Source organism: Cnephaeus nilssonii (genome assembly GCF_951640355.1).
Source record: "Cnephaeus nilssonii genome assembly, chromosome: X".
NCBI classification, from domain to species: Eukaryota; Metazoa; Chordata; class Mammalia; order Chiroptera; family Vespertilionidae; genus Cnephaeus; species Cnephaeus nilssonii.
Window position 1 is genome coordinate 121379945 of NC_137071.1, and position 27991 is coordinate 121407935.

At 54.4% G+C, this 27991-nt stretch overlaps 1 protein-coding gene across 1 annotated transcript; it reads right to left on the bottom strand.

Moving 5' to 3' along the window:
* Nucleotides 1–505: 505 nt before the first annotated feature.
* Nucleotides 506–24810, bottom strand: ARHGAP4 (Rho GTPase activating protein 4). The gene is made up of 22 exons (XM_079765756.1): nucleotides 24718–24810; nucleotides 18842–19049; nucleotides 18603–18765; nucleotides 17817–17879; nucleotides 17335–17520; nucleotides 16504–16632; nucleotides 16200–16421; nucleotides 8754–8855; nucleotides 7471–7662; nucleotides 7291–7375; nucleotides 6980–7007; nucleotides 6629–6731; nucleotides 5131–5191; nucleotides 4971–5048; nucleotides 4741–4875; nucleotides 4529–4634; nucleotides 4189–4422; nucleotides 4015–4088; nucleotides 3736–3919; nucleotides 2985–3074; nucleotides 2560–2653; nucleotides 506–967 (listed from the first exon to the last, which is right to left on the bottom strand). The coding sequence occupies exons 1-22, from the start codon at nucleotides 24782–24784 to the stop codon at nucleotides 734–736; spliced, it is 2838 nt and encodes a 945-aa protein (XP_079621882.1). The 5' UTR covers nucleotides 24785–24810; the 3' UTR covers nucleotides 506–733.
* Nucleotides 24811–27991: the final 3181 nt, after the last annotated feature.

Below are 27991 nucleotides of genomic sequence, written 5' to 3' on the forward strand. Positions count from 1 at the left end.
GGGTACGGAGAGGGCAACAGCGTGCCTGCCTGGGAGATGGGGGTCCATGGAGCCCAGGAGGAGGGCAAGGGGGTGAGGCCAGGAGACCTTCCTTTCTCCACCTCCTTAGTTCCTCTCTCACTCTCTTTCTAATAAAAGTGTCAGCTCATTTTCCACCCAGTGAGTCTCCTTGGATCGGGCTAACAGTGGGTGTGAAGGTGGCATGGAAAGATGTCCTCAGACCCCCCCCACACACACACACACATGCAGGACTCTGGAGCCCACGATGCAGGTGACAGCTTCAAATGTCCAAGCCCCCAACCCACACAGCCCTGTGCCGAGCCCCCCGCCCCCCCCCCCCCCCGCCCGCAGCAGAAGCTGGTCCAGCCGCCCACCCTGCCACCTTTGCTGAGTGCCCTGGCATCTGGCCTCAAGCAGTGAGGGTGCCAGGGGGTTGGCCCTGTACCCACCTGCCCAGTCCCCCAAAACAAGACACCTGGCTCACACAGGGGAGTCAGTGGTCAAGTCTTTATGAATGGCTGCCAGGCCCGCCAACCCCCGCCAGTCTTGTGCCCTCGGTTGAAGCACCCAACAGCCACTGATGAGCCCTCACAGGCAAAGGGTCAAGAGCAGGTGCTCCGTGCTTGCTGGACAGGGCGAGGGAGAAGCAAAGGGCCTGGGGAGGGAGGAGGGTCTTGCCGGCGACCCCTTAGGGTGAGGGGTGGGGGGTGTCTGCTGAGGAGCCAGCAGCACCTCAGTGTGGCTTAAGGGGTGAGTCCAGGCCTGGGGGTTGGGATGCTGAGGGTGAGGCCGGCGCCCCAGGGCTGCGGGAGATGCCTTTGTTCTTGCCCAGGCGGCCACAGCCTAGAAGCTTCGGGCTGCGGGGCCCCGGGCTGGGGGAGTTGGTGGATGCTGGCCCCAGGCCCTGGCGGAGGGCAGTCTTTCCCAAGAGCTCCTTGAACACGGAGTCCATGGTCTGCGCCACAGCCTGGCAGAGAGGTGAGAGGGAGGGTATCTGGTAGGGGTGTCCCTCACTGCCCTGCCACTCCCCCCACCCCCGGCTCAGTGTGTTGACAACGAACGCTGGAGTGAGGCCCTCCTACCCCCTGCTGCCCAACCCTCCACCGGAACACCCCCGACTCCAAAACCGAAGTCATCTGCCACCGACCTGTCCCTCCTCCCTCGCCCAGTCTCCCTCCTGCCACTTTGGCTGTGGCTGTCACCACCTCCTCTGGGGACAGCCATCTTCAACCCAGCCTCGAGTGTGGGAGCCTCTGGCTGAGCCCTGACTGCCCCCCTCTCCTTCTCACACCCACTCTCTCCCTGGCTGAGATCTCCCACATGACCTGGGGGGGCCGCCAGCATGCAGGAGCTCCCAGATCAGCATCCATCTGCACCCCGCCGGGCCCCACCTGCCGACGGCCTCCCCTGGAATCTCAGCTGCCCAGCCCCGCCCCCACCACCTGGTGGTCCAACTCAGCCCCCCTGTCCCCCGGCTCCCAGCCTGGCCACTGGGCCACATCCAGACACAGCCTACTCGCAAGTTCTCTCCTCAGACCTGGTCTGTCTGTCCTCAGGGCCTCTGTCTCAGCTGGGAGCAGTGAGTCCAATGGACAGAGCAGGAAGCCAGGGCTCCCCAGGCTGCACCCCTTGCCGGGGCCATGCCCAGTACCCCCTCTTGCCCCCTGAGAGAACCGCTGTCCTGCCCAGCTCTGCAGCCGGCCACCCCCTCCGACCTCTTTGCCATCTGTCCCTCTCATCCTCCCTGGCCCACCAAGCTCCTGCCATGTCACCACCTGCCACCCAAGCCTGGCTCTAGATTCCAGCCTTGAAGCCTGCCCGGTAGCCCCTCGCCCAACCCACTCACCACTTCCCACTCAAGAACCAACCACATGAGAAAAGTGGAGAGTCAGCCCAGCCGGTGTGGCTCAGGGGTTGAGCATCGGCCTATGAACCAGGAGGTCACGGTTCGATTCCCGGTCAGGGCACATGCCCAGGTTGCAGGCTCGATCCCCAGTGGGAGGCGTGCAGGAGGCAGCTGATCAATGATACTCTCTCATCATTGATGTTTCTCTCTCCCTCTCCCTTCCTCTCTGAAATCAATAAAAATGTATTTTTTAGCCCTAACCCGTTTGGCTCAGTGGACAGAGCATCGGCCTACGGACTCAAGGGTCCCAGGTTCGATTCCGGTCAAGGGCATGTACCTTGGTTGCGGGCACATCCCCAGTAGGGGGTGTGCAGGAGGCAGCTGATTGATGTTTCTCTCTCATGGATGTTTCTAACTCTCTATCCCTCTCCCTCCCTCTCTGTAAAAAAAAAAATCAATAAAATATATATTTTAAAAAGAACCATGAAGCCCAAATGCATGAGCCTCCGTGTCACCCCTGACCTTGCCGATGGACCCATCCTTCCCCTCGCTGGCCTGCCCCTCTCTGGGATGGGCTCAGCCAGCCTGTCTGAGGTCAGGAAGGGCAGACTCAACCCTCAGGGGGGAAGAATTTGGTTCATGAAGGGGGGCAGGGGACCCCCCCCTCCAGGAGAGATATCCCCCACCTGCCGCTCAGCCATTCCCCCACTCACCTTATCCACCTCCACATATCGATCTGGGGAGGTTGGGACCAAGCAGTGCCGTTTGTGCCCAGAAGAGCCCCCGGGTGGGGTACATAGCTCTGTCCTGCAGGGCATAGACAGTGAGCCAGGCGGGACCCTGGGAAGTCTCCACAACCTGGCAGTGACTCCTCCCATGCCAGGGTGTGGCCAAGGGGAAGACAGTGAGGCTCACCCAGCGGGTCCATTCTGTCCTCCTGTGGCATCCCTCACCCAGACAACTCTCCCCACTCTGGGCTTCTCTCCAGGTGCCCCAAACCTGACCCCATCCCCCCTCCAGCCCGGACCATTGCCCGCTGCCCGGGACAGGCTTGGCCCCCAGAGCAGTGCTCAGGTGGGGGAGGGCAGTGAATCCACCAGAAGGGTCTCCCCGAGGGGGCCAAACCCCCCTTGCTCACCGCTGGGTGATCTCCACAGCCGGGAGGCCCTCCGCACTGCTCAGCAGCTCCCCAGCCTGCAGCCCCGGGCCCATCGCGTGCTTCTCTGCTCTGGGGTCAGAAAGATGGCTTGTTTAGGGTGCTGGGGGCCAGCAGGTTTTGTGCCTCAGTGGCAGCAAGAAGTGCTCAGAAGGGCACACAGAAAGCCCACAGACTGCCCGGCTGGCGTGGCTCAGTGGTTGAGCGTCGACCTATGAACCAGGAGGTCACGGGTCGTTTCCCGGTCAGGGCACAGGCCCAGGTTGTAGGCCCGATCCCCAGTGTGGGGCGTGCAAGAGGCAGCCAATGAATGATTCTCTCTCATTATTGATGTTTCTATCTCTTTCTCCCTCTTGCTTCCTCTCTGAAATCAATTTTAAAAAATATATCTTTAGCCCTAACCGGTTTGGCTCAGTGGATAGAGCGTCAGCCTGCGGACTGAAGGGTCCCAGGTTCGATTCCAGTCAAGGGCATGTACCTTGGTTGCGGGCACATCCCCAGTAGGGGGTGTGCAGGAGGCAGCTGATTGATGTTTCTCTCTCATTGATGTTTCTAACTCTCTATCCCTCTCCCTTTCTCTCTGTAAAAAATCAATAAAATATATATAAGAATATATATACATATATCTTTAAAAGAAAGCCTCCAGACCCTGAGACCTGGGGTAGGAAAGGGCCAGGTCCTGGGGGAAGGGCAGCTGTGGAGAGTCTCCGGACAGCATGGGGCACTCACTCACCCCTCAGGCAGCGTGATGTACTTGTGCGGAATGAGCCCCCAGGTGCCAGCGCACTCGCCCCGCCACCAGTCGTCCGAGGCCCGCTCGTGCAGCCGCAGCACGTCCCCGCGCTGGAAGGTCAGCTCTTTGGCCGTGCGGCCCGTGTAGGCAAAGCAGGCCACCGCCTCCACGACGCCCTCCAGGACTGAGGAGAAGAAGGGGTCTGAGTGGGGGGGGGCGGGTGGAGTGGGCACCCAGGGCAGGGCCACAGGGTGGGGTCCTCCTTCCAGACACCCTCACCATCCTCCTGGGCCGGGGTCCCAGCTTCCAGCTCCGGCTCGTTCTCGCCTGCCAGACCCTCCACCTGGGTGTCCCTGAGGCCCAGAGTAGAGCGAAGACAATGAGCATTTAGGGGGCTCCGCTGGACCGCCCCCACCCCCCCAACCCCATCCCCCAGCAGCACAAAGAGCGTACCCCAGGCAGCTGGCGGAAGGCGGCGCCATGCACTTCTCATAGACAGGGCCCGGCAGCAGGGTGAGGGGTGGGAAAACCCGTGCGGGCTGCACAATGAGCGTCTGCACCAGCTGGTTCACCTGGCCCTGCAAGGCCACGGGGTCCTGCCCAGGGGGCACGGGCAGCAGCGTCGGCCCAAAGCACACGGCCAGGTTGTAAGGGTCCATCATGTTCTCATCGCTATACTGGGCCAGGCTGGGGGCACACGCGGGTCACAAGCAGGGAACTCCCTGCCCCGTGTTCCCCGCAACCCCCTGGGCAGCCGCCCTGGCCTCCGCCCCCCCCCCCCAAAAGCACTCACTGGCTGAGGAAGGTGAAGAGGTAACGCAGCACCACCAGCACCGGGCCCGGCAGCTGCGCCAGAAGGCGGCTCACCAGCTCCACCCGCTCCTCCATGGCCTCCAGCTCTGTGACCCAGGCCACCACCCCGAGAGGGGAGAAGCCCGTGAGTGCGGCCATAGGCCACTGGGGACCGGCCCTCCCCACCCCGCCGGCCTCAGGCCCTGGCCTCACCCGCAGAAGCCAGAAGCTCCCGGAACAGGTCCGGGGGGAAGAGGGGGGGCTCCAGGCTCCGGAAGTAGAGCTTCAGGACCCCCGCCACCGAATCCAGGTCGCCGGCCGAGCAGCCTTCCACCAGGGGGTCCTCCCCTGAGGACAACACGGGGGGGGGCAGGAGGCTGAGCACAGCCAGCCTGGCTAGCCTCCCACCCCACCCCACCCCACCCCACGCTGCCTGCCCCCACCTCTCTCAAAAGCATCGCGGATCTCTGAGATGCGGAGCTGGGCCCCCGACACTCGGAAGATGCCCTCGTGTTGCAGGCCTGTGGGAGAACAAAGGGCTGGTGGGCACCGAGGCCTCCCCCACCCCCCAGATGGGTGCCAGGTGCCGGGTGCCAGGCTTACCGTTGAGGTTAATGAAGCGGACACAGCTCTCCACCACCAGGGGCACGGGCTGGCCTGAGCTCTGGGGACAGAGAGGGTGTTCACGTCTCTCTGGACACGGCACGTCCCACCTTGTCCTCTCTCTCTCATTTTTTTGTTTGTTGTTGTTGTTAATCCTCACCCGAGGATATTTTCCCATTGATTTTTTTTTTCTAGTTAAGGGTTCTTTTTCTTTTTGCAATCTCATTCCATACGACAGCAATAAAAACGTAACAGTCTTAACAAGAAGTTTTACAATGGAATGTTGGAACAGAGAATCTGTATACATTACCATTTACAGCAATTTTACATGGTAAATTAACTGTGTAAAAAAAAATGTTCTTTCGAAATCCCTTTGCTGCCGTAACTCTTGGAGTATTACTGGTAGAAGGCCTACCTGGCGCTATTTACAAATACCCAATTTAGACTGCATAACTTACATAACCTATTACTTTCGTATCTTTGACTAGTCAGTACTCTGAGTGCAGAAAAAAGTCCATTGATTTTTAGGGAGAGTGGAAGAGAGAAGAAAAGACAGAGAGAAATGTCGATGTGGGAGAAACACATCGATTGGTTGCCTCCTGCCCGTGCCTGTGCCCCAACCAGAGCCCGGGTCGGGGAGGAGCCTGCAACCAAGGTATGTGCCCTTGACCAGAATCGAACCCGGGACCCTTTGGTCCGCAGGCCGGACACTCTATCCACTGAACCAAATCGGCTAGGGCCAACTTGTCCCCTCTTAACAATGCATTATGGTTGTGGGCAACAAGGCCCGGCAAGCTGCGTGCAAGATTGGCTCCCAGGTGTCTGATGTCCCTTGGTGCCATTTTGGGCAGAGCCTTACATTTTCCTTGCTGTTTATTGCCGGCATGTGAAAATGTAATCCGATTCTGTATGTTGACCTCTAATCAAGTAGCATTGCAAAACTCGAATCTGTTCGTTTAAATTGTCTGTCGACTCTATTTAGAATGTTTACATACATAATCACACGCATGAAAAATAATAGCTGCTGCCGGAGGCTTTCTGTGGATGCGTGTTACTGGATAAGGACGCTCCCCTCCATCAGGGGAGGCCCAGCAAAGGCCCACCCAGGAAGGTGGGCTGACAAGTGCGTGGCGACAAAGGACACTGGGGTCATAGGCACCTGGGGCCACAGAGGTGGCCCAGAGCCAGAGAGAGACCAGAATGCAGGCCTGCATTTATTTATTTGTTTGTTTGTTTGTTTGTTTATACACACATTTTTATTGATTTCAGAGAGGAAGGGAGAAGGAGAGAGAGACAGAAATATCAATGATGAGAGAGAATCACTGATCAGCTGCCTCCTGCACGCCCCACACTGGGGATTGAGCCCACAACCCGGGCATGTGCCCTGACCAGGAATCGAACTGTGACCTCCTGGTTCATAGGTCAACACTCAACCACCGAGCTACACTGGCTGGGCAAGGGCCTGCATTTAGTTGGGAGCGTGAGGCAAAGCAAGTACCTGGATAAACTTCTCCATGTCTCCTCCGAAGAGTTTATGGTGATACTGGGAGCTGGGGCGGGGGTGGCGGCTCTTCTGGAATTTTCTCTGTGTGTACTGGGCGCTGTGATGAATGGGAGCTGGCTCTGAGGGTTTGGGGCGTGGAGACTAGGATGCTCCTCCCCCCCAGCCCAACCAAGCAGGGCCCTGGAGCGTGGGAGTTATTCCAGAACCCACTGGGTACAGTGGGAAATTGACGCCACAGAGGAATGAGCAGCAGAGGACAAGGACAAGGGAGGTGGGGCCATCACAGCTTGACCCCTGCAGAACCCCAGCTCCTTGAAACCAACCAGCCCCTCATGAAGGACTCACCTCGGCACCTCCTGCTCCTCCTTGTCACCTGGGGAACAGAAAGCATTGGTGTGCCTCTCAGGCCAGCAGGTCCTCAAGGCACTGCAGAGAGGAAGGTGTGGCCTGAAGGCCAAGGGCAGTAGCAGGGCCAAGGGTGCGATCGAGGCCAGGAACCTGGCTGGATTATTTCCTTCACGCCAAGCAACCTCTCTGGGCAGAGAGGAGCATGGGTGGGTGGGGCTCCAAGGTAGGAGAGCCAAGGGCAGGTGCCACTCCTGGTCCTGGGGGTGGCGTGAAAGAGACTAAGGGGGGGGGCCGGGAGTGGGGCCCACCTCGCTGAATGGCCTCCTGCAGTTTCTCGTGCTTGGCCTGCAGCTTGGCAAGGATGCTCCGTCCACTCAGGTACTCCTGGAGCTTCTGGGAAGCCCCCAAAACAGCCCGCAGTTTTAGTCCCAGCTCTGGGCCCTCCCCATACCCCACCCCTGCCCCCCCCCCAGCCGGGCCCTCCCCACCGTGATGTAGAAGGTCTCGGTCTCCTGTTGCTGGCCCCGCCTCCGGCCCGCCTGCCGAGCACCTGGGTCGGAGCTGGTGGACTTGAGGGACTCCGTGGAGGGACTGGCCTGGAAGGAGTCCAGCATGTCCCCATCCTCCAATGCCACCACTTCCAGCAGGGCCTGCAGTGTGGCCTTCAGCGTCTTGTTCACCTGGGGAGGAGACAGGGCAGGAAGAAATGGGGCACAGGCAAGGGACAAGAATCCAACTCTGGCCCAGCCAGCGTGGCTCAGTGGTTGAGCGTCGACCTATGAACCAGGAGGTCATGGTTCAATTCCTGGTCAGGGCACGTGCCTGGATTGTGGGCTCGATCCCTAGTGTGGGGTGTGTAAGAGGCAGTGATTCTCACTCATCATTGATGTTTCCAACCCTCTCTCCCTCTCCCTTCCTCTCTCTGAAATCAATTAAAAATATATATGTATATATTTTTTAATCCTCACCCGAGGATATTTTCCCATTGATTTTTAGAGAGAGAGTGGAAGAGAGAGGGAAAGACAGAAACATCGATGTGGGAGAAACACATTGATTGGTTGCCTCCTGCACGATCCCTGACCCAGGCCGGAGAGGAGCCTGCAACTGAGGTACGTGCCCTTGACCGGAATCAAACCCAAGACCCTTCGGTCCACAGGCCGATGCTCTATCCACTAAGCCAAACCAGCTAGGGCAATAAAGTATAATTTTTTAAAAAGAATCCAACTCTTGCCGAAACCGGTTTGGCTCAGTGGATGGAGCGTCGGCCTGCGGACTCAAGGGTCCCAGGTTCGATTCCGGTCAGGGGCATGTACCTTGGTTGCGGGCGCATCCCCAGTGGGGGGTGTGCAAGAGGCAGCTGATCGATGTTTCTCTCTCATCGATGTTTCTAACTCCCTTCCTCTCTGTAAAAAATCAATAAAATATATTAAAAAAAAAAAAAAGAATCCAACTCTGGCCCTAACCGGTTTGGCTCAGTGGATAGAGCATCAGCCTGCGGACTCAAGGGTCCCAGGTTCGATTCTGGTCAAGGGCATGTACCTTGGTTGTGGGCACATCCCCAGTAGGGGGTGTGCAGAAAGCAGCTGGTCGATGTTTCTCTCTCATCGATGTTTCTAACTCTCTATCCCTCTCCCTTCCTCTCTAAAAAATTAATAAAATGTATTTTTTTTTAAAAAGAATCCAACTCTGAAGGAAGAGGAAGGGAGGCTATGGCCATCTGGTTCCGTGTCTCCAAGTCCCTATCCCCCACGCCAGGCCGGGCCACTCATACCTCCTCTGTCTCTATGGTTTGTCGGTCCAGGCGGCTCTGGATATTCTGGGCTCTGGGCAGAATCTCGTCCCGCAGCTCCACCTCCACCTGGATCTCAGCCACCTGCAAAGGGCAGCGTCAGGGAACTGGGGCCGAGCCTGAAGACAGAGAGCTCAGACGTGGGAGTGGGGCAGGGGCGGGCACTGAGTTCTGCGGGGCACGAGGGAACTGAGCACATTCCACCGCCTCATGTACAGGACCAGCAGGCCTTGACGCTTTGTACATCTGCCTCTGAACAATAGCCAGGGCGCCGCCCCAAGAGAAAGGAGCACACCCAGACTTGCGCACGGATGCTCATGGCTGCACACTCATAACAGCCCAAAGGCAGCAGCAACCCAAGGGCCCAACAGCCGATGAATGGATCAGCAAGTGTGGCGCATCCACGCTAAATAGAATGTTATTCAGGCATGAAAATGAATGAAGTCCTGGCTGATCCCGGCTACAAGGTGGGTGAACCTTGAAGACATTCTATTGAGTGAAAGAAGCCAGACACAAAGGCCGTATATTCCATGAGTCTATTTACATAAAATGTCCAGAAGAAGCAACTCCATAGAGACAGAAAGGAGATTAGTGGGTGCCAGGGGCTGGGGGAGGGGAATGCAGGGTTAAGTGTCTAATGGGAACAGAGTTTCAGTTTGGGAAGAGGAAAAAGGCCTGGAGGTGGATGGTGGTTGTGGTTCATGTGCTTAAATGCCACTGAACTGTACACTTTTAAAATGGTAAATCTTATGTATATTTTACCACAATGATAAAAACATCTCCACCAAAAAAAAAAAAAAACTATTGGAAACAATAAACAAATACAGTCAAGTTGCAGGATACAGAATCAATGTGCAAAAATCCATCGCCTTTCTTGCGATGGACACAGACAACAGGGGGCGAGGGTGAGGGCAGGACTGGGGGGATGAGGGGATATTGGGGGGATAAAGACACATTTGTAATACCTTAATCAATTAAAAAAATACATAATAAAAAATCCATCGCCTTCCTGTATACTAACAACAAAACTTCAGAAAAAGAAATGAAGAAAAAGAGAACAATTCCTGCCCTAGCCGGTTTGGCTCAGTGGATAGAGCGTCAGCCTGTGGACTGAAGGGTCCCGGGTTCAATTCTGGTTGAAGGCTCATGCAACCGATCAATGGTTCTCTCTCATCATTGATGTTTTTATTTCTATATCCTTCTCCCTTCCTCTCTGAAATCAATTAAAAATATATTTAGAAAAAAAAACACAAAAAAAATAACCCCCAAAAAACAATTTCTTTTACAATTGCAACCAAAAGAATAAAATGCTTAGGAAGAAACTTAACAAAGAACATGAAAGACCTAAATACTAAACATTACAAAGCTTTATTAAAAGAGATCAAAAAAGACACAACAAAATGGAAAAATATTCCGTGCTCATGGATTGGAAGAATCAACATAGTTAAAATGGCCATATTACCCAAAGCGATATACAGTTTTAATGCAATCCCCATCAAAATCCCAATGTTGCCCTAACCGGTTTGGCTCAGTGGATAGAGCATCGGCCTGCAGACTGAAGGGTCCCAGGTTCAATTCCGGTCAAGGGCATGTACCTTGGTTGCGGGCACATCCCCAGTGGGGGTGTGTGCAAGAGGCAGCTGATCGATGTTTCTCTCTCATCGATGTTTCTAACTCTCTGTCCCTCTCCCTTCCTTTCTGTAAAAAATCAATAAAATATATATATATATATATATTTTTAAATCCCAATGTCATTTTTTAAAGAAATAGAATGAGAAATCATCAGATTTGTATGGAACCACAAAGGACCCGAAATAGCCAAAGCAATCCTGAGAAAAAAGAATGAAGCTAGAGATATCATGCTACTTGACTTCAAATTATACTACAGAGCTTCGCTAATCAAAACAGCATGGTATTGGCAGAGAAAAAGACACACAGACCAATGGAACAGAATAGAGAGCCCAGCTATAAAACCACGTGTATGCCCTACTGGCATGGCTCAATGGTTGAGCATCGACCTAAGAACCCAGAGGTCACGGTTTGATTCCCCATCAGGGCCCATGCCCGGGTTGTGGGCGTGGTCCCCAGTATGGAGCATGCAGGCAGCCAATCAATGATTCTCTCTCATCATTGGTGTTTCTATCTCTCTCCCTCTCCCTTCCTCTCTGAAATCAATAAAAAAAATATCTTTTTAAAACCACATGTATATGGACATAATTTTCAACAAAGAAGCCAGAAACACACAATGGAGTAAAGATTGTCTCTTCAATAAAATGGGGCTAGAAAAACTGGAAAGCCACATGCAAATGAATGAAACTGGATTACAGTTTGTCCCCGGGGTCAAAAATTAATTCAAAATGGACCAAAGACCTAACTATAAGATCCGAAACAATAAGTTGCATAAAAGAAAATATAGGTACCAAACTTATGGACCTTGGTAAAAGAGAACATTTTATGAACTTGACCCCAAAGGCAAGGGAGGCAAAGGCAAAAATAAATGAATGGGATTATATCAAACTAAAAAGCTTCTGCACAGCAAAAGAAACGGACAACAAAACAAACAGGCAGCCAACCAGATGTGAGATGATATTTGCAAACAGTAGCTCCAACAAAGGTTTAGTTTCCAAAATATATAAAGGACTCATTAAACTCAACACTAAATAAACAAACAACCCAATCAAAAAGTGGGCAGAGGACCTGAAAATACACCTCTCCCAAGAAGACATACAAACAGCCAATAGATATATGAAAAGATGTTTAACCTCACTGGCAATCAGGGAAATGCAAATCAAAACTATAATGAGATACCACCTCACACCTGTTAGGGTGGCCATCATCAACAAGACAAGCAATAAGTGTTGGAGAGGTTGTGGAAAAAAAGGGAACCCTCATTCACTGCTGGTGGGAATGTACTAGTAGACTGGAATAAACACTATGAAAGCAGTCTGGTGACTCCTCAAAAAATTAAGAATAGATGCCCTGACCAGTTTGGCTCAGTGGATAGAGCATTGGCCTGCGGACTCAAGGGACCCAGGTTCGATTCCAGTCAAGAGCATGTACCTTGGTTGCGGGCACATCCCCAGTAGGGGGTGTGCAGGAGGCAGCTGATCGATGTTTCTCTCTCATCGATGTTTCTAGCTCTCTATCCCTCTCTCTTCCTCTCTGTAAAACATCAATAAAATTTTGGAAAAAAATTAAGAACAGAGCTACCATATGACCCAGCAATCCCTCTCCTGGGTATAGATCCAAAAAACTCAAAATCATGTATTTGCAAAGGTATATACACCCCTATGTTCACTGCAGCATTATTCATGGTGGCCAAGACATGGAGACAACCAAAATGTCCCGTGATAGAGGACTGGATAAAGAAGAGGTGGTACATATACACAATTGAATACTACTCGGCCATAAAAAGGATGAAATAGCGCCATTTGCAACAACATGGATGGACCTTGAGAACATTATGCTAAGCGAAATAAGCCAGTCAGAAAAAGCTAAGAACCATATGATCTCACTCATATGTGGAATATAAAACTGAAACATATGAACACAAACAGCAGTGTGGTGGTTGCCAGAGGGAAGGGGGTGGGGGGACAAGAGGGTCCTAATATAAGGTGACGGGAGATTTGCATTTGGGTCGTGGGCACACAGTGCAATATACAGATCTTGTAATATAGAAACCCACACATGAAACCTATACGTTCATGTCGACCAATGTCACCCCAATCAATTTAATAAATAAATATTTTTTTAAAAGACTATTCAGCCGAAACCGGTTTGGCTCAGTGGATAGAGCGTCGGTCTGCGGACTGGAAGGTCCCAGGTTCGATTCCGGTCAAGGGCATGTACATTGGCTGCGGGCACATCCCTGGTAGGGGGTGTGCAGGAGGCAGCTGGTCGATGATTCTCTCTCATCGATGTTTCTGGCTCTCTGTCCCTCTCCCTTCCTCTCTGTAAAAAATCAATAAAATATATTTTTTTTTAAAAAAGAAAAGAAATCCTGCCCAACTTTCATTTCAATGTTAAAAAAAAAAGACTATCCAGGCCATAGGGAGCACTGAGGTTAGAAGTCCCACCCTCTCAAAACCCACACGAATAGCAGCAAGATCGACTCTCGGGAAAGGATAAATCAGAGGAATGCTGGACTCAGGGACACTAGTCACAGCTGAAGGTGACGAAACTCCCTACTGATGAGAAAGAGCAAGGCAGCCGCCGCCATCTGGAGCTGGCCGGGCACTCACAGCTGGGTCTTGGTGCTGTCCCATTGAACATAAGGAATGTCAGAGAGCATCAGCATCAGACAAGGCCCCTCTGTGACCATGAGGGGTGAAGACAAAAGCATGACCACCTTGTAATCATGTCTGAGCACAAACAAAAACAAAAACGCTGTCCAAGCCACAAATATAAGCAAACTTTCCTCTGTCCCAGCTCCTGAGTGACCGCTGCTTCCTCACTGAAGACAGCTTTAGCCTCCCTTCATCGCTCACCCTGACTTAGATAAGACTTTTTTTTGTTGTTGTTAACCCTCACCCAAGGATATTTTTCTGTTGATTTTTTTTTTTAGAGAGTGGAAGGGAGAGGGAGAGACACAGAGAGAGAAATATCGATGTGAGAGAGACACATCAATTGGTTGCTTCCCACACATGCCCCAACTGGAGCCTACAACCGAGGTACGTGCCCTTGACCGGAATCGAACCCACGACCCTTCGGTCCAGGGGCCAACGCTCTATCCACTGAGCCAAACCAGCTAGGGCTAGGTAAGACTTATTAAGCTACACACTCAGAGTTACCCCTGCTTCCTATCAGCATCCAAGCCAGAGTCAAGCCTCTCTCCCAACTCCCCTCCCCCCATTCCAGCCCAAGTCCTAGAGTTTTTCCTAGCACCCTCTTACTGAGATGCACCTCCTGGGTTCCCCAAGGTGTGGGTCTCCCTCGGAGCATTGATGTGAGTCCCCGCTCAGCCACCCTGTGGGGAAGGGCAGTGTTGACCAGCTCTGCTCACACACATCACATTTTTAAAAATTGATTTCAGCCGAAACTGGTTTGGCTCAGTGGATAGAGCGTCGGCCTGCGGACTCAAGGGTCCCAGGTTCGATTCCGGTCAAGGGCATGTACCTTGGTTGCGGGCACATCCCCAGTGGGGGGTGTGCAGGGGGCAGCTGATCAATGTTTCTCTCTCATCGATGTTTCTAACTCTCTATCCCTCTCTCTTCCTCTCTGTAAAAAATCAATAAAATATATTTTTTTAAAAAAAGAACACCTTATTAAAAAAAATAATTAATTAATTAAAAAAATAAAAATTGATTTCAGAGAGGAAAGGAGAGGGAGAGAGGGATAGAAACATTAATAATGAGAAAGAATCATAGATTGGCTGCCTCCTGCACAGCCCCCCCACTGGGGATGGAGCCCGAAACCCCAGTGCAGGGGCTGTGAAGGAGGCAGCCAATCTACGGGGATGGAGCCCGCAATCCGGGCATGTGCCCTGACTGGGAATCGAACCGTGACCTCCTGGTTCATAGGTCGATGCTCAACCACTGAGCCACGGAGGCTGGGCCACATCATGTATTTGATTCCCCTCTCTGTGCCTCCTCTTAAATATGAACTGATGGCCAAGTCAGCCATTTCAGGGAAACTCTAAAATGGAAGACAGATCAAAACAAATTTTAAAAAACACTGGAAGAAAATGCAAGAAACAGAGAAAATTGTCCAGCACACAAAAATAAACATTGCAGGAAGATTTGAGAAGATATTGTATTCGTGAAACAAGAACAAAGGATTATTTTAAACAGAAATTTGTAAAACAAAACAGAACTCTTAGAAACAAAAATATGAAAGTACACTTTTAAAAAAATTCAACAAGGGGTTGGAAGAGGTCGTTGAAGAAATCTCTCAAAAAGCAGAATTAAAAGGCATAGAGATGTGGAAATAGAAAGCATAGATAAGGAAATTAGAGAATTAACCCATGAGGTCCAACATTGAATTACAAGAAGTCTCAGTCTCATTTTATTTTATTTTTCAATTACAGTTGACAGTCAATATTATTTTTATGTTAGTTTCAGGCATGCAGGAGGCAGCCAATCAATGATTCTCTGTCATCACTGATGGTTCTGTCTCTCTCTCCCCCTCCCTTCCTCTCTCTGAAATCAATAAAAATATATTTTAAAAAGTAAAAATAAGAGCGAGCGCACAGGTTGCCTGGCACAATGGACAGGATGAGAGGACTATTACAGGGATATGGTGGGGCTGAGCCCTGATCATCCATGGAAAGAAGTCAGCGGGGCATATGGAAAGTTGAAAAGCAACTAGCAGCCGCTGCATGATCTGAACACGCAGACGGAAGGTCCAGAAACAGCAGCTAGAAGACGGGGAAGTGGCTATTTTGGGGGAGTAGGAATCAAGAACAGAAAGGGTGAGGTTGAGAATGGCTGTACGCCACTGGAAGCCTGGAGTACCCTTTGACCTTTTCAACTATTATTTTGGTCAAAAGACACATAAAATAACTGAAAGCTCCGTGTAATGCCAGTCCATGAGCAATGCCCATTAGGATAAACTGGTAAAGGAAAAAATAGTGCAGAGACAAGTAAAAAGATGCCTAGTGCCCGGCTGGCATGGCTCAGTGGTTGAATGTTGGCCTATGAACCAGGAGGTCATGGTCTGATTCCAGGGCACATGGCTGGGTTGTGGGCTCCATCCCCAGTGTGGGGTGTGCAGGAGACAGCTGATTAATGATTCTCTCTCATCACTGATGTTTCTCTCTCTCTCTCTTCCTCTCCCTTCCTCTCTGAAATCAATTATATATATATAAAGATGCCTAGCCCTAGCTGGTTTGGCTCAGTGGATAGACCGTCCACCTGCGGACTGAAGGGTCCCAGGTTCAATTCCCAGTCAGAACACATGCCTGGGTTTCGGGCTCAATCCCCAGTGTGGAGGGCGTACAAGAGGCAGACGATCAAGATTCTCTCTCATCATTGATGTTTCTCTCTCTCTCTCTCTCCCTCTCCCTTCCTCTCTGAAATCAATAAAAACATATTAAAAAAAAAAAAAACCTCCTAGTTATATTTTACTGCTTGTATGGTTTCTTTCCCTCCAAGTCTGTTAGGGTATGTCTAAAACATACAGAACAATTGGAAGAAGACTATATGGACAGCCATAAGCCCACCTGGTGTCAACACTGGTGACATTTTTACTGGTGGGTGTTCATTAGCTGGATGAACTGCAATGAGCCGCAGAAATTTGTTTGCTTCAAATGCAAGCGTGGAGACCTCATGTGCCTCAAGGCCATCGAACGAGGGTCCAAGAAATAAGCTACATTCAGGAGTTTCTACCCCTTAGCAAAGTGAAATTCATTGACTTACCTGAAGGGCAGGGAACGCAAAGCCCCTGGTGTCAATGCTGGGGGCCTGAAGGGGCAGGGGCGGTGACCCTCACCTCATCCCCCTCGTGGGGCTGGTAGTCAAAACGCTGCGGGGGGCAGAAGGCGACTGAGTGCACCTCCAGCACCTTGGCCTTGTCCCCTGGAGGATCTAGGGCCTCCACCGCCTCCTCCAGGCTGCCCAGGCCCTGCATCTGGGAGGCTTGGGTGCGGCTCTCGGCAGCCGTGTAACTCCGGAGCACCTGCCCCAGGGCCAAGTGGAACCCTGTGTCACAGCACTGGGGAGAAAGCAAGGACACGGCTCGGGCGGGCCCCAGGGCACTGGGCACTAGCTCCCCCACCTGTCCACCTCGCACTCACGTCCATGAGGTCCAAGACGTCATACAGGTAGTAGTTGCTGACTGCGGCGTTGACGCTGGCCAGGCTGAGCAGGTACTCGTTGCGCGCCTTCGTGCACTTCAGTCTGTGCTCCAAGAACTTGGCCTGACGCTGCTCAGGACCACGCAAGTACACCAGGGTCATCTACCCAGCCAGCCCCCCCACACTTTCCCCCTCCCTACCCTCCCCACGTGGACAGCTACACCTAAAGTCCCACAGGCTCCTCAACAGCGTGGCCAGAAGCCCCGACATGCTCACCCACCCCTCCCGGCTGTGCACAAACCCTGCAGTCTCGGACTGGCAACCCCTGCTCCACCTCAGCTCTTCCCAGCTCGGCGCCTCTACATTCTGGTATTCCTGCCACCCTCAACCTCTCCATCCTCTCTTCAAATGCTCCTTATCCCTGCACATCACCCCAGCACCCACTCTCAGTGTCTCCTCGCGCCTCTGAAACCTCACAGCACTGCAGGAGGCGGGGAGGGTGAGTAGAAAGGCCCCAGGCTTGGAAGCACCAGAGTTCTCTTTGCCCCTGATGAGCTGAGGGGGAGAGGGGGGCGCAGGCAGCTAGGAGCACGGGGGAGACAGTCGCCATCCTCCTGACCTCTCTGTGTTCCGCCCCAGCATGAGGAGCCCTCCAGAGCCAGCAGGCCTGACTAGGCCCAGCCCTGCCAGAGGTCTGTGGCTCTCCCCTCCGCAGCTCTGCCTTCCCCCTCTATGCGCCGCCTTCTAGCAGGCCCCGGTCAGGGCCAGGGCTCGAAGGGACAAAGGCCAGGAGCCATAGCCTTCAAACTGACCCATGGCCTCCAGGCCCACCTTTTCTACCAGCCGCGATCCCTTCTTGACAGAGGTCTTGCGCAGGGGCCCTGCCTCAGTGGTGGCCGTGGCCGTGGCCGGAGCAGCACTGCGGCCAGCCCGCTTCTCCTCCTGCCGCTCAGCTTCCCGGAGCTTGGCCTCAGCATTCATGCTCTCCGTATGGTACACCTGGTATGTCTTCTTGGCCTGTAGGTAGGGGGGGCCCAAGGCCAGGCAGCCCCGCTGAAGGCCAAGGCCACAGCCAGCCCTCCCCGTCCTCCTCCCAACCCGACGGGGTCTGACCTGAGAGTAAGGCAATCCCATATGAGCACCTAGCCCACCCAGCCTGCGCCCAGAGCAGGAAGAAAGGGCCATGCTTGCGGTCCTTGAAACGCAGGGCTCTCCCGGGCCCCCATCCTCCTCCTTGGGCCTGGCGCGGGGGCGGGGGGGGGGGCGGGGGGAGAGATGTAATACGAGAGCCTCCCTCTGATTGGCATCCTCACCGTCTGAAGCTCAGACACCACCTCCAGGAGCTCTTCCTGCAGCTGCTGCTCCAGATCCTTACTCTGGGGAGGAGAAACGTGACAGAATCACTGCCCCAATGCGAGACCCACCGCTGTCCTGGGATGGTCACTGCACCTCAGCTTGGCACTCAAGGTCCGCCCCTCCCCCCCCGCCAGGCCTGACACCCATTTGGTCCCTTAGTCCTCCCAGCCCTGCTGCCTCTGGATTGTGTGCCCACAGGCTGCCCTTGATAGATCCTGAGGCCATTCACACCTCCTAGACCCAGGGTCGGGGCCTTACCTTCTTTTTAAAATATATATATATTTGTATTGATTCCAGAGAGGAAAGGAGAGGGAGAGAGCGAGAGAAAGATCAATGATGAGAGAGAATCATTGATCGACTGCCTCCTGCACGCCCTACACTGGGATCGAGCCTGCAACCCAGGCATGTGCCCTGACCGGGAATCGATCTGTGACCTCCCGGTTCATAGGTTGACACTCAACCACTGAGCCACACGGGCCAGGCAGGGCCTTACCTTCTTTTCTTTTTTAATTAATTAATTTATTTATTTATTTTTATATTTTTATTGATTTCAGAGAGGAAGGGAGAGGGAGAGAGAGAGAGAAACATCAATGATGAGAGAGAATCATAGATCGGCTGCCTCCCACTGGGGATCGAGCCCACAACCTGGGCATGTGCCCTTGACCAGAATCAAACCCGGGACCCTTCATCCGAAGGCAGATGCTCTATCCACTGAGCCAAACCAGCCAGGGCATGGGCCTTACCTTCTTGACTATACGCCCCACATCCTCCGCAATGTGACTCAGGCGCTGGACCAGTGGCCCGGCCAGCACCTCGCTGAGGGCCGCACTGTCCCGGCTCTGCTGCCGCGTCTGCTGCAGCAACACGGCCCAGCAGTGCAAGGACGACAGGAGGGTCGGCTCCTTCCTGGGGGACAGAGGGGCACTCAGACCGGGAGCAGGGCTTGAGCCCGGCCGCGGCCATCCAGCCAAGCAGGACCTACCGGAAGCTTTGGTACTCGCGGCTGCTGCCCCCGAGGCGGCCTCCTCGGCTGGAGAAGCGCTCGGCCAGCTTGTCCAGGCCCCGGGAGTACTCTAGCTCCACCTCGGCCCTGCGCCGCATGAACTCGGACAGCTCCTGCAGCAGCTCCCGCCGCAGCTCCCCCTGCAGCTCCAGGCAGCGCAATTGCTCGCTCAGCTGCGAGCGCATCTCTGTGGGGAAACCGGGGCTCAGGCCTGGGCAGCAGGCTGTCCTGTCTGCCTGTCTGCCCTGAGGGCGACGGCTGGGGCAGGAGGGGAAGAAGGAGGAGGCCCCCGGGGAAAAGAAGTTCCAGGTTCAGACGGCCAGCTGGGCTCCGATCAGTCCTGAAGAGAGGGACCTCTGGGCTGAGGCTAAAGAGAACCAGCCAGGCCCAACTGGTTGAAGAGGAACAGGAAGGCTATTCCAGGGAGAGGGGCGAGCCAGGCAAAGGCCCAGGGGTGAAGGGGGAGCATGGCAGATCCGGGAGCCAGATGTGACGGTGAGAACACAGAGCTGCCCCAGCCCCGTCTTGCCCTGTCCCTGCCAGGCGCCATTCACTGAGGCTTCCCATAACTCCCCGGTTTCTGGAAAGCCCCCGAATTGCTTCCCCTGCCACTTCCTGCCCTTTAGGTGCCCAGGACCCCAAGCAGAGCAGTCTCCCTACAAAAGCACACACACGGGGCTGCACAGCGGCAGGGTGGCTGTGGCGCTCTGCCAAATCCGCAGTGAACTTGTGGCCGCGGCAGCCTCATGGCGAAGGCCAGCGGCCGGGGGCGTGCTGGTCAGAGCTGACAAGTGAAGGGAGTGAGGAAGCTGGCCTGTCTTCTGTCCCCAGTTCCCACTCCTGATCACCCACCCCAGGGCACCCCCAGTCCCACCTCCCAGCAGATAGAGCCACACCCGGGGCCCCCACTCTGCTGGCTTTTGACACCTTATCGCAGGCTTGATTGAGCAACGCTTGCTTTCCCCACACAGACCTACAGCCAAGAACCGCCTGAATGATGAGCTGAAGCAACGGCTGCAAACATTTGTGCCACCCACTTGCGTGCCCAGGTGGGCACTGGGGCTCCTGGGTAAATAAGTCACTGTCCTGGCTTCTGGCAAGCAGCTCACCCACTTACTAATCTCTGTCCATGTGCCTCGGGAGGGACATGAACTGCTTTCTTCATTTCGCAGAAAGTTGACCGCATACCCAGTTTGCGCCAGGCGCATTCTGGATGCAGAGAGGGTTGACCGAGCGCCTGCCCTCATGGAGCTGAGATGGGAACGGGGGACAGACAGCTAGTGAACAGATCAGAGCAGGGGCCCTGGAGGGGCTCTTTTAGAGGAGGGTGGGCAGGAGCTGTGGGGACAACTGGGGGAAGAATGTTCGGGCAGAGGGAACAGTGAAGGCGGTTGGAGCCAGGGTGGCTAGTCAGCGGTGCCAGGGGAAGTGAGGGAGTCTGAGAGGCCAGTGGGGGGCAGGGAGCCTAGGCCAGGGGACTCCCGGCTGAGGCCAAGGGAGACGGCAGCCACAGCCCCCTTGGGCTGCCGTGGGGAGCCCATGAGGAGGTCAAATGCCAGACGGAAGCGCCCAGCCCAGTTGGCCGCTACTGTACCAGTCCAGGCAAAAGACAATAAGGGGCCCTGGCTGGTGTGGCTCAGTGGATAGAGCGTCAGCCTGCAGACTGAAGGGTCCCAGGTTCGATTCCGGCCAAGGGCACATGCCCGGGTTGTGGGCTCGATCCCCAGTAGGGGACGTGCAGGAGTCAGCCAATCAATGATTCTCTCTCATCATTGTTGTTTCTATCTCTCTCTCCCTCTCCCTTCCTCTCTGAAATCAATAAAGAAATATATTTTTTTAAAAAAAAAAAAAAGACAATAAGGGCTCAGTCCAGAGAGCCAACTTGCGAAGATTGGTGAAGTGGCTGGACCGGGGTGGCTATCTGAGGACTCCACGGTGAACAGCTCGGTCCCGGTACCATTTGGATTTCTGTGCTGCCAGTGACTTCCCAGGGGTGTGGCGTGTGGAGCAGCCTCGGTGGGTTCTGCCTGCTGGGCACCCCCATCTCCGACTCTGATACCCCTTTGGCGAACATCCCTTCCTATTCTCAGCCCCTGGGTCCCTCTCCCTGACTCCAGGTGCCCCAGATGTGGCTGCATGCATAACCAGTCCCTCGACCCCTCCATCCCCCTCCATCCCCCTCCACCACTGGCTCAGTGATGGGCGCAGGGGCCACAGTCTGCACACTTTCACTAAAATTACTGAAAAGATGCCCGGCTGGCGTGGCTCAGTGGTTGAGCGCCAACCTATGAACCAGGAAGTCCCAGTTCAATTCCCGGTCAGGGCACATGCCCAGGTTGCAGGCTCCATCCCCAGTGTGGGGTGTGCAGGAGGCAGCCAATCAATGATTCTCTCTCATCATTGATGTTTCTATCTCTCTCTCTCCCTCTCCCACTCCCTTCCTGTCTGAAATAAAAAAATATAAAAATAAATAAAATTAGTTAAAAAGGTGCTTTTTTTCCACCAAGGGGTCAAGCTGGGTAAATGGAAGCCTGGGGAAGGCAGGGGTAGGGGGTGAGGGGGAACTTCCTGACAATGAAACCAATGCAGACCAGGGCAGAGGCAAGCAAGACAGGGTCTTTCTATCACCTGAGGCCGGGCTCCAGTGGCCGACTCTCAGCTCCGCAGGCCAGGTGGAGCATCTTCATTGATTCGGGGTAACATTTTGTAAATAAAAGTAAATTTCATTTCATTGCAAGAAATGTCTGAGACCTCAAAGCTCACCTCACCTTCCTCTGGCATCTGCCCCGCCTTCCCGGAGCAACAGCTCCCTGGGGACAATGACAGTGCTGAATGGACCAGCCTGCCACACTGTTTCATTTATTCTTCAGGGCAGCCTTGCCTGGATCAGGATCCAGACATGCGCACTGGCTGGTGTCAAGTAGGAGACTTGGGAATTCGCGCTCTCTAAGCACCAAGAGCTGGTGCCTGGCCCCAGCCTCTACGCTGTGTCTCTGTCCACCTCTCAGATCTCAGCTCAGATGCATGCATCAGAGAATCCTTCCAAACTAGGACTGGTCTTCCCACCCCCTTTCTAGACATCGGGGCTTTCCCTTTATAGTGGTCAGCATCATAATAAAACTGTGTGGCCGAAACCGGTTTGGCTCAGTGGATAGAATGTTGGCCTGCGGACTCAAGGGTCCCAGGTTCGATTCCGGTCAAGGGCATGTACCTTGGTTGCAGGCACATCCCCAGTGGGGGGTGTGCAAGAGGCAGCTGATCGATGTTTCTAACTCTCTATCCCTCTCTCTTCCTCTCTGTAAAAAATCAATAAAATATATTTTAAAAATAAAAATAAAATAATAATAAAACTGTGTGATGCCGCCCAGCCGGTGTGGCTCAATGGCTGAGCATCAACCTATGAACCAGGAGGTCCCGGTTCCATTCCTGGTCAGGGCACATGCCGGGTTTGCAGGCTTGATCCCCAGTGTGGGGCGTGCAGGAGGCAACCGATCAAAGATTCTCTCTCATCACTGATGTTTCTCTCTCTCTCTCTCCCTCTCTCTTCCTCTCTGAAATAAAAATGTTATTTTTATTTTTTTAAAGTATATTTTTACTGATTTCAAAGAGGAAGGGAGAGGGAGAGAGATATAGAAACATCAAGGATGAGAGAGAATCATTGATCGGCCACCTCCTGCGCGCCCCCTACTGGGGACCAAGCCCGCAACCTAGGCACGTGCCCTTGACAGGAATTGAACCCGGGACCCTTCAGTCTGCAGGCCTATGCTCTATCTACTGAGCCAAAACGGCTAGGGCCAAAATGTTATTTTTAAATAAAAATAATTGTGTGGCCCTAACTGGTTTGGCTCAGTGGATAGAGCGTCAGCCTGCGGACTGAAAGGTCCCAGGTTCGATTCCGGTCAAGGGCATGTACCTTGGTTGCTGGCACATCCCCAGTGGGAGGTGTGCAGGAGGCAGCTGATCGATGTTTCTCTCTCATCGATGTTTCTAACTCTCTATCCTTCTCCCTTCCTCTCTGTAAAAAAGTCAATAAAATATATTTTTAAAAAAATAATTGTGTGATGCTTTGTTTACTAGATGTCTCTGAGCTGTAAGGACGGAAGCGACTGGTTCTCTTTTACTCAGCAAGAGACAGAATAGATGCATAGAAAACATCTGTCATAAGGAAGGATGGAATCCACTGTGCTTGGGCCCCACCAGCACTTCCTGTGAGCAAGGCCTAGGTCTCACTTCTGCTGACAAGCAAAGCAGAAGAGAAGATGGCCTCCCGACCACGACACTGCTGACCTGTCAGAATTTAGGGTGTCAAGACAGTGATCCTGTTTTCGAGCCTGGTAGGAAGTGTCTTTTGTCGGTGGTGGGAGTGGGGGGCAGGGAACAGAAGCTAAAATAATCGGAGGGCCAGAGCAGATAAGGAACATCTGAAAGACAGCCTCCCTCAAACTCCCAATTTTTCCGTGTGAATTAACTGACCCATATTTGCTGGCTGAAGAGTTTCCAAAGTCCTTCAGCCCACCTCGTGGCATTTTGAGGAAGCAGGATGAGAAGCATTCTCTTCATCTTCGAAATGATGAAGGTGAGGCTTGGCAAGCTGGCTCACCCTCACCATGTGTTTAAAAATATGTTTTATTGATTTTTTACAGAGAGAAAGGGAGAGGGATAGAGAGTTAGAAACATTGACGAGAGAGAAACATCGATCAGCTGCCTCCTGCACACCTCCCACAGGGGATGTGCCCGCAACCAAGGTGCATGCCCTTGACTGGAATCGAACCCAGGACCTTTCAGTCCACAGGCTGATGCTCTATCCACTGAGCCAAACCAGTTAGGGCTCACCCTCACCATTGCCTCATGCTGGCTCCAGGTGGAAGGCCGCCTCTCTAAAGTGGGGAGGACTAGGGCATATTTGAGTATAAATTGCTTGCATTGATAATTATGTTGCAACCTGCATCTCTGTGTTGCAAGAGACTTTAGGGGTCATTTCATTTGACCTCCTAGGAGCTGTAGTGCTGTGCGACTGCGTGCAAGCCACTGCTCCTCTGAGCTTCAGTTTCTTCCACCGGTAAACAGAGCGATGGAGAATGATATTGGGGGGTCGCCCAACTCAAGACACTGAGAAATTTTCGGACCCCAAACTGCTGGTGCTTTTGGATGCTACCTCTTCCCTTTGCAGGAGTCACCACACCCTAAATAAAACCCCTAAATAAAACCACAGAAGTTGTCGACTAAGAATCTGCAAAGCTGATTTGCATGTGATTTGCACAGCGTGTTTATCAGCGCCCAAGGAGGTCTACTCTTCAGAAGGCTGCCAGGCTGGCCCTGACGAATCTCTCAGGCCAAGGTTCACTGTGCCCGCTTGACCCAGAGAGAGAGGCCCTAGCTCTGAGCCACCTCCGTGCCCAAGGGAGGGCAAAGGGGCTGGGCGACAGGGACTGAAGCGGTTTAAGGACAAAGCCATCACTAATACATCCACCTAGGCACCTGGACTTCCTTACTGGGCCCCCCTCAGCGAAGTCCAAGTGTTCGATTTCATTGTGGCTAGAATGCCACTTTCTGGGGGGGGGGGTCATCTTGGTGCACCCAGAGGCCCCATTCTCTTCTCGGGCTCCTTGGGTGAAGTGCAGGGAGAACTCAAGAGGGCAGAGACCGAAGAAAGGGAGTGATGGAGGAGGGAAAGGGGGATGGAAGGGGGAAGGAAGGAGTGACGGTCGGGGGGCTCAGGCTCCCTCCTTCAACACCCCCCTGAGGTCACTGGGGGAGGATACTGGGCCCTGGGCCAGCAGCGGGACTTTTGGGGCTCCCCCACAGCCTTGGGTCCCCGCAGGGAACTGGACCGGAAGAGCCCAGCGCCCTCTCACCTTTTATTTGCGTCTCATACTCGGCCTGCAGCCCCCGCTCCCGGCGCAGCTTCCCGTGCGCGGCCATGGCAGCCGGGCAGCGGCGCCGTCGAGCCCTGCAGCTACTACACGGGGTTCCCGGGGCTCCGCAACCAGCACCCTGCACCAGCCCCGCCCAGCCCCGCCCCCAGCGCAGCCCCGGGGGCGGGGCGACCCAGGCCTGGCAATGCCCTCGAAGGATGCCTGTGGGGGTCCCACTGAGCTGGGGCCTTGCCTCCCCTCCCGCTGGGCACTAGGCCACACCTGGGCTGCCTTGTGCCCAGAGCTCTCCTGCCACGCAGCCAGGGCCGGTGTGAGAGCCCCAAAGTGCCCAGCAAGCTGGCACCCTCTGGCTGCTGACCTGCCACCTCTACAAGGCTGCCTGGCCACCACTGCCACACAGCACTCTTCACAGCACGGCCATTGGCTCTCAACGCTAGTAGCTGCTCCAGGCCCTGGACTTCCTTGAGTCACCAGCTTCCCCCAGAACCTCAGGATAACAGATGGAGCCCACCCTTCCCAAGTCACAGCTCTGAGGGTTAAGTGCAAGGAGCCTGGAGAACCGGGTGGAACGGTCCCGGGGTGGGCTGGGAATAGAACCTCAGCCATTGTTCCCTCCAGCCCCCCTCTGAGGGGGACAGCAGTGCTCAGCTAAGGTTCCCCTTTTGCTCCACCCCATAGGGAGGAACAAGCCTTGTTTCCCCATAGGTGGTTACCACTTCCTGCTGCCGGAAGAAACTCTCTGTCTCCTTTCCCCTGCAGCTTGCACCTGTCCTGTCCTAGGCCTGGGGGTGGGGGCACAGCCTTCCTCCTGCCCCTCAGAGCAAGCCTGGGGGTAAGCCTGGGGGCCCCTGTTACCCAGGCGTACTGTAGTTTCCCTGCACCCCTCTCGACCAACTCAAAGCCGTAGGGCAACAGCTTTCCTCCAGTAAACTGGGAAGGCGGGAGCAGGTGGCAGGTGACAAGCCAGACTATACCACTGTCTTCAGTTGGGTGGGAGGGAAATCCCTGGGGTATAGATCAGGGGTCCTCAAACTACGGCCCGCGGGCCACATGCGGCCCGCCAAGGACATTTATCCGGCCCGCCGGGTGTTTTTGCCGCCGCTGCCTGTCCTGCTTAGCAGCCGACTTAGCAGTGTGCATAGGAATTTGTTCATAGTTGTGTGTTTTTTAAACTATAGTCCGGCCCTCCAATGGTCTGAGGGACAGTGAACTGGCCCCCGGCTTAAAAAGTTTGAGGACCCCTGGTATAGATGGTGGGAGAGGAGTGAGGCTTGTGCTCAGGGAGGCTGGTCTGTAGGCACTAGTGTGAGGGGTCCAGGCCTTTGTGTGCAGGGATGTCAAAGTCAGGCTCTGTACACGTGTGAGCACATGTGACCTAGACCTGCAGCTCTTTGGGAGGGCGGGCAGGGGTGCAGGTACTTCCTGCCTTTCAACTATAAGCAATTCTCTTACCCAGAGGGGGAAAACATACCTCCTCAGCTTGCTGCCCTCCCCCAAGTACCAAGGGCCTTCTCTAGGATGCTGTGTGTCCATGGGGCCTGGGGCTGGGAGGCCTGGGAGCTGGCCAGATCCCAGCAGGCCCAGGATCTGGGCCTCCAGCAGCTGGTCTCGGCTGTACCAACTGTTGGAATCCTTCAGCAAGACAGGTGAGGGAGCCTCCTGCCCCCTCCTGCAGCAAGCAAGGGTGCCCCCACCCCTGAAACTGCTCCTGTGTCAGGAACCCATGCTCCTCATCAGCAAACCCCAACACACCTTTCCTCCTTTTCTCCATCGGAGCCCTGAGTGATCCCTAAAAGCCCCTCACCCATCCAGCAGAGCCTGGCACAGGGCTCAAGCCCCCAGGAAGCTGTTGGTGAACTCACCTCAACCTCTACTTTCAAATGCTCTCCTCAGTCCTTTTCTGACTCCAGAAATGCTGACACGTTGCCCCATCCAGCCACTACTTTAAAACCTCAAGTAATTAGCCCTGCCTTTTAGGACACTTGTTTGGCATTTAAGGCCTTAACTAGCCTCAGTTCTATTGTTCCCAGAGAATTCAAAATCCCATTATCCCGCATTAGGCAAGGACCAGATCTGCGGGACCTTGCTCAACCTGTTCCTGAGTGGAGTGCACACTTGGTCCTGAGGGGTGACCACAGGGCTGACGTGGTCAGATCTGCTGCATGGCTGACAGACCAGAGGGGGAGATGAGATAAAAGGGGAGGCTGTTATAAGCAGTCCACATCAGAACAAGAATTGGGCCCTGAGGCCCCTATTTCCCTACAGATCAGCTCTCCAGTTTAACAATGAGGTGCTGCAATGTTATGCACCTCAGTATATAGGTTGGGGGGGGGGGAGCGGGCGGGCGGGAGGTGGAACGTCCCCGAAGCGTATCCCAGCCACACGGCGAGAGGGTAAGGGAGCCAGCTTTCCCTCCATCAGCCTTAAAGCCACAGCTCCGTTCATAGGAATGGAAGCGGCCCCTCCCAGAGGAAGGTGCTGCAGAGGCGGGGGAAGTGCTGGGCCCCAAGGGCCATTCGGGCCTGTGGCTTCCCCTCCTTCCCCCTCCCTCCCACCCGCAGTTCCCACCTCCGCCCAGGAAATTCAACCGCCTGGGGGCGGCCAAGCGTCAAGGGCCCGCAAGGGAGCAGGGCACCGAGGGCAAAGGGTGTGCTAGGTCCCTGTGGGCTGGGCAGAGGGAGGAAGGCGGGCGCCGCGCAAGCCTCCACCGGCTCCCTCCCGCCAGTGTTGGGGCGCGGCCTAGGCAGCGCCCGCGGACGCTTGCCTCCTGTCGGACCAGTCAGAGCCTGGGAACGAAACGCGCCGCGGCTGGCGAACCAGAAGGGACTGACGCCAGACGCGGAGGGCGGAGCGAGTAGCGGAGCCAATCAGAACAAAGCGCCGCCTGAGCCGGCGAGCCAGCGGCCGCGCGCAGACGCAACCCTCAGACCTTACCCCCGCCCCCTAGCTTCAGCTTCCTCGGCTGCCTGTTGATCACGTGCCAGGCGCCAGCCAATGAGAAGCGAGCTCCAGCCCCTTGGCGAAAAATTCAGCCCGGCGGGGGGAATAGCGTGCCATCTGCAGTAGCAGGGACATAAGGCAGTGACAGCTCAGGAGTGCTGAGCTTCCCTGGGAGGTGGGCAGCCCAGACAGCCTGCTCTGCGCCTAGGAGCAGCAAGTGATGGCGCTGCAGCCAGAAGAAAGAGCACAGGAACAAATCTGGGGATTATAGTGAAGCTGGGAAATGACATGCCTTTGTCAAAAGCCATAGAGG

Excerpts from the sequence above, each read along its gene's own strand:
- ARHGAP4 (XM_079765756.1), bottom strand. The coding sequence starts at position 24,784 with ATGGCCGCGCACGGGAAGCTGCGCCGGGAGCGGGGGCTGCAGGCCGAG. Across the intron at positions 6,732-6,979 it reads GAGGAGCAGGAGGTGCCGAG|CGCCCAGTACACACAGAGAA; the intron begins GTGAGTCCTTCA and ends CATTCATCACAG. Across the intron at positions 4,635-4,740 it reads GGAGCTTCTGGCTTCTGCGG|AGCTGGAGGCCATGGAGGAG; the intron begins GTGAGGCCAGGG and ends CCTGGGTCACAG.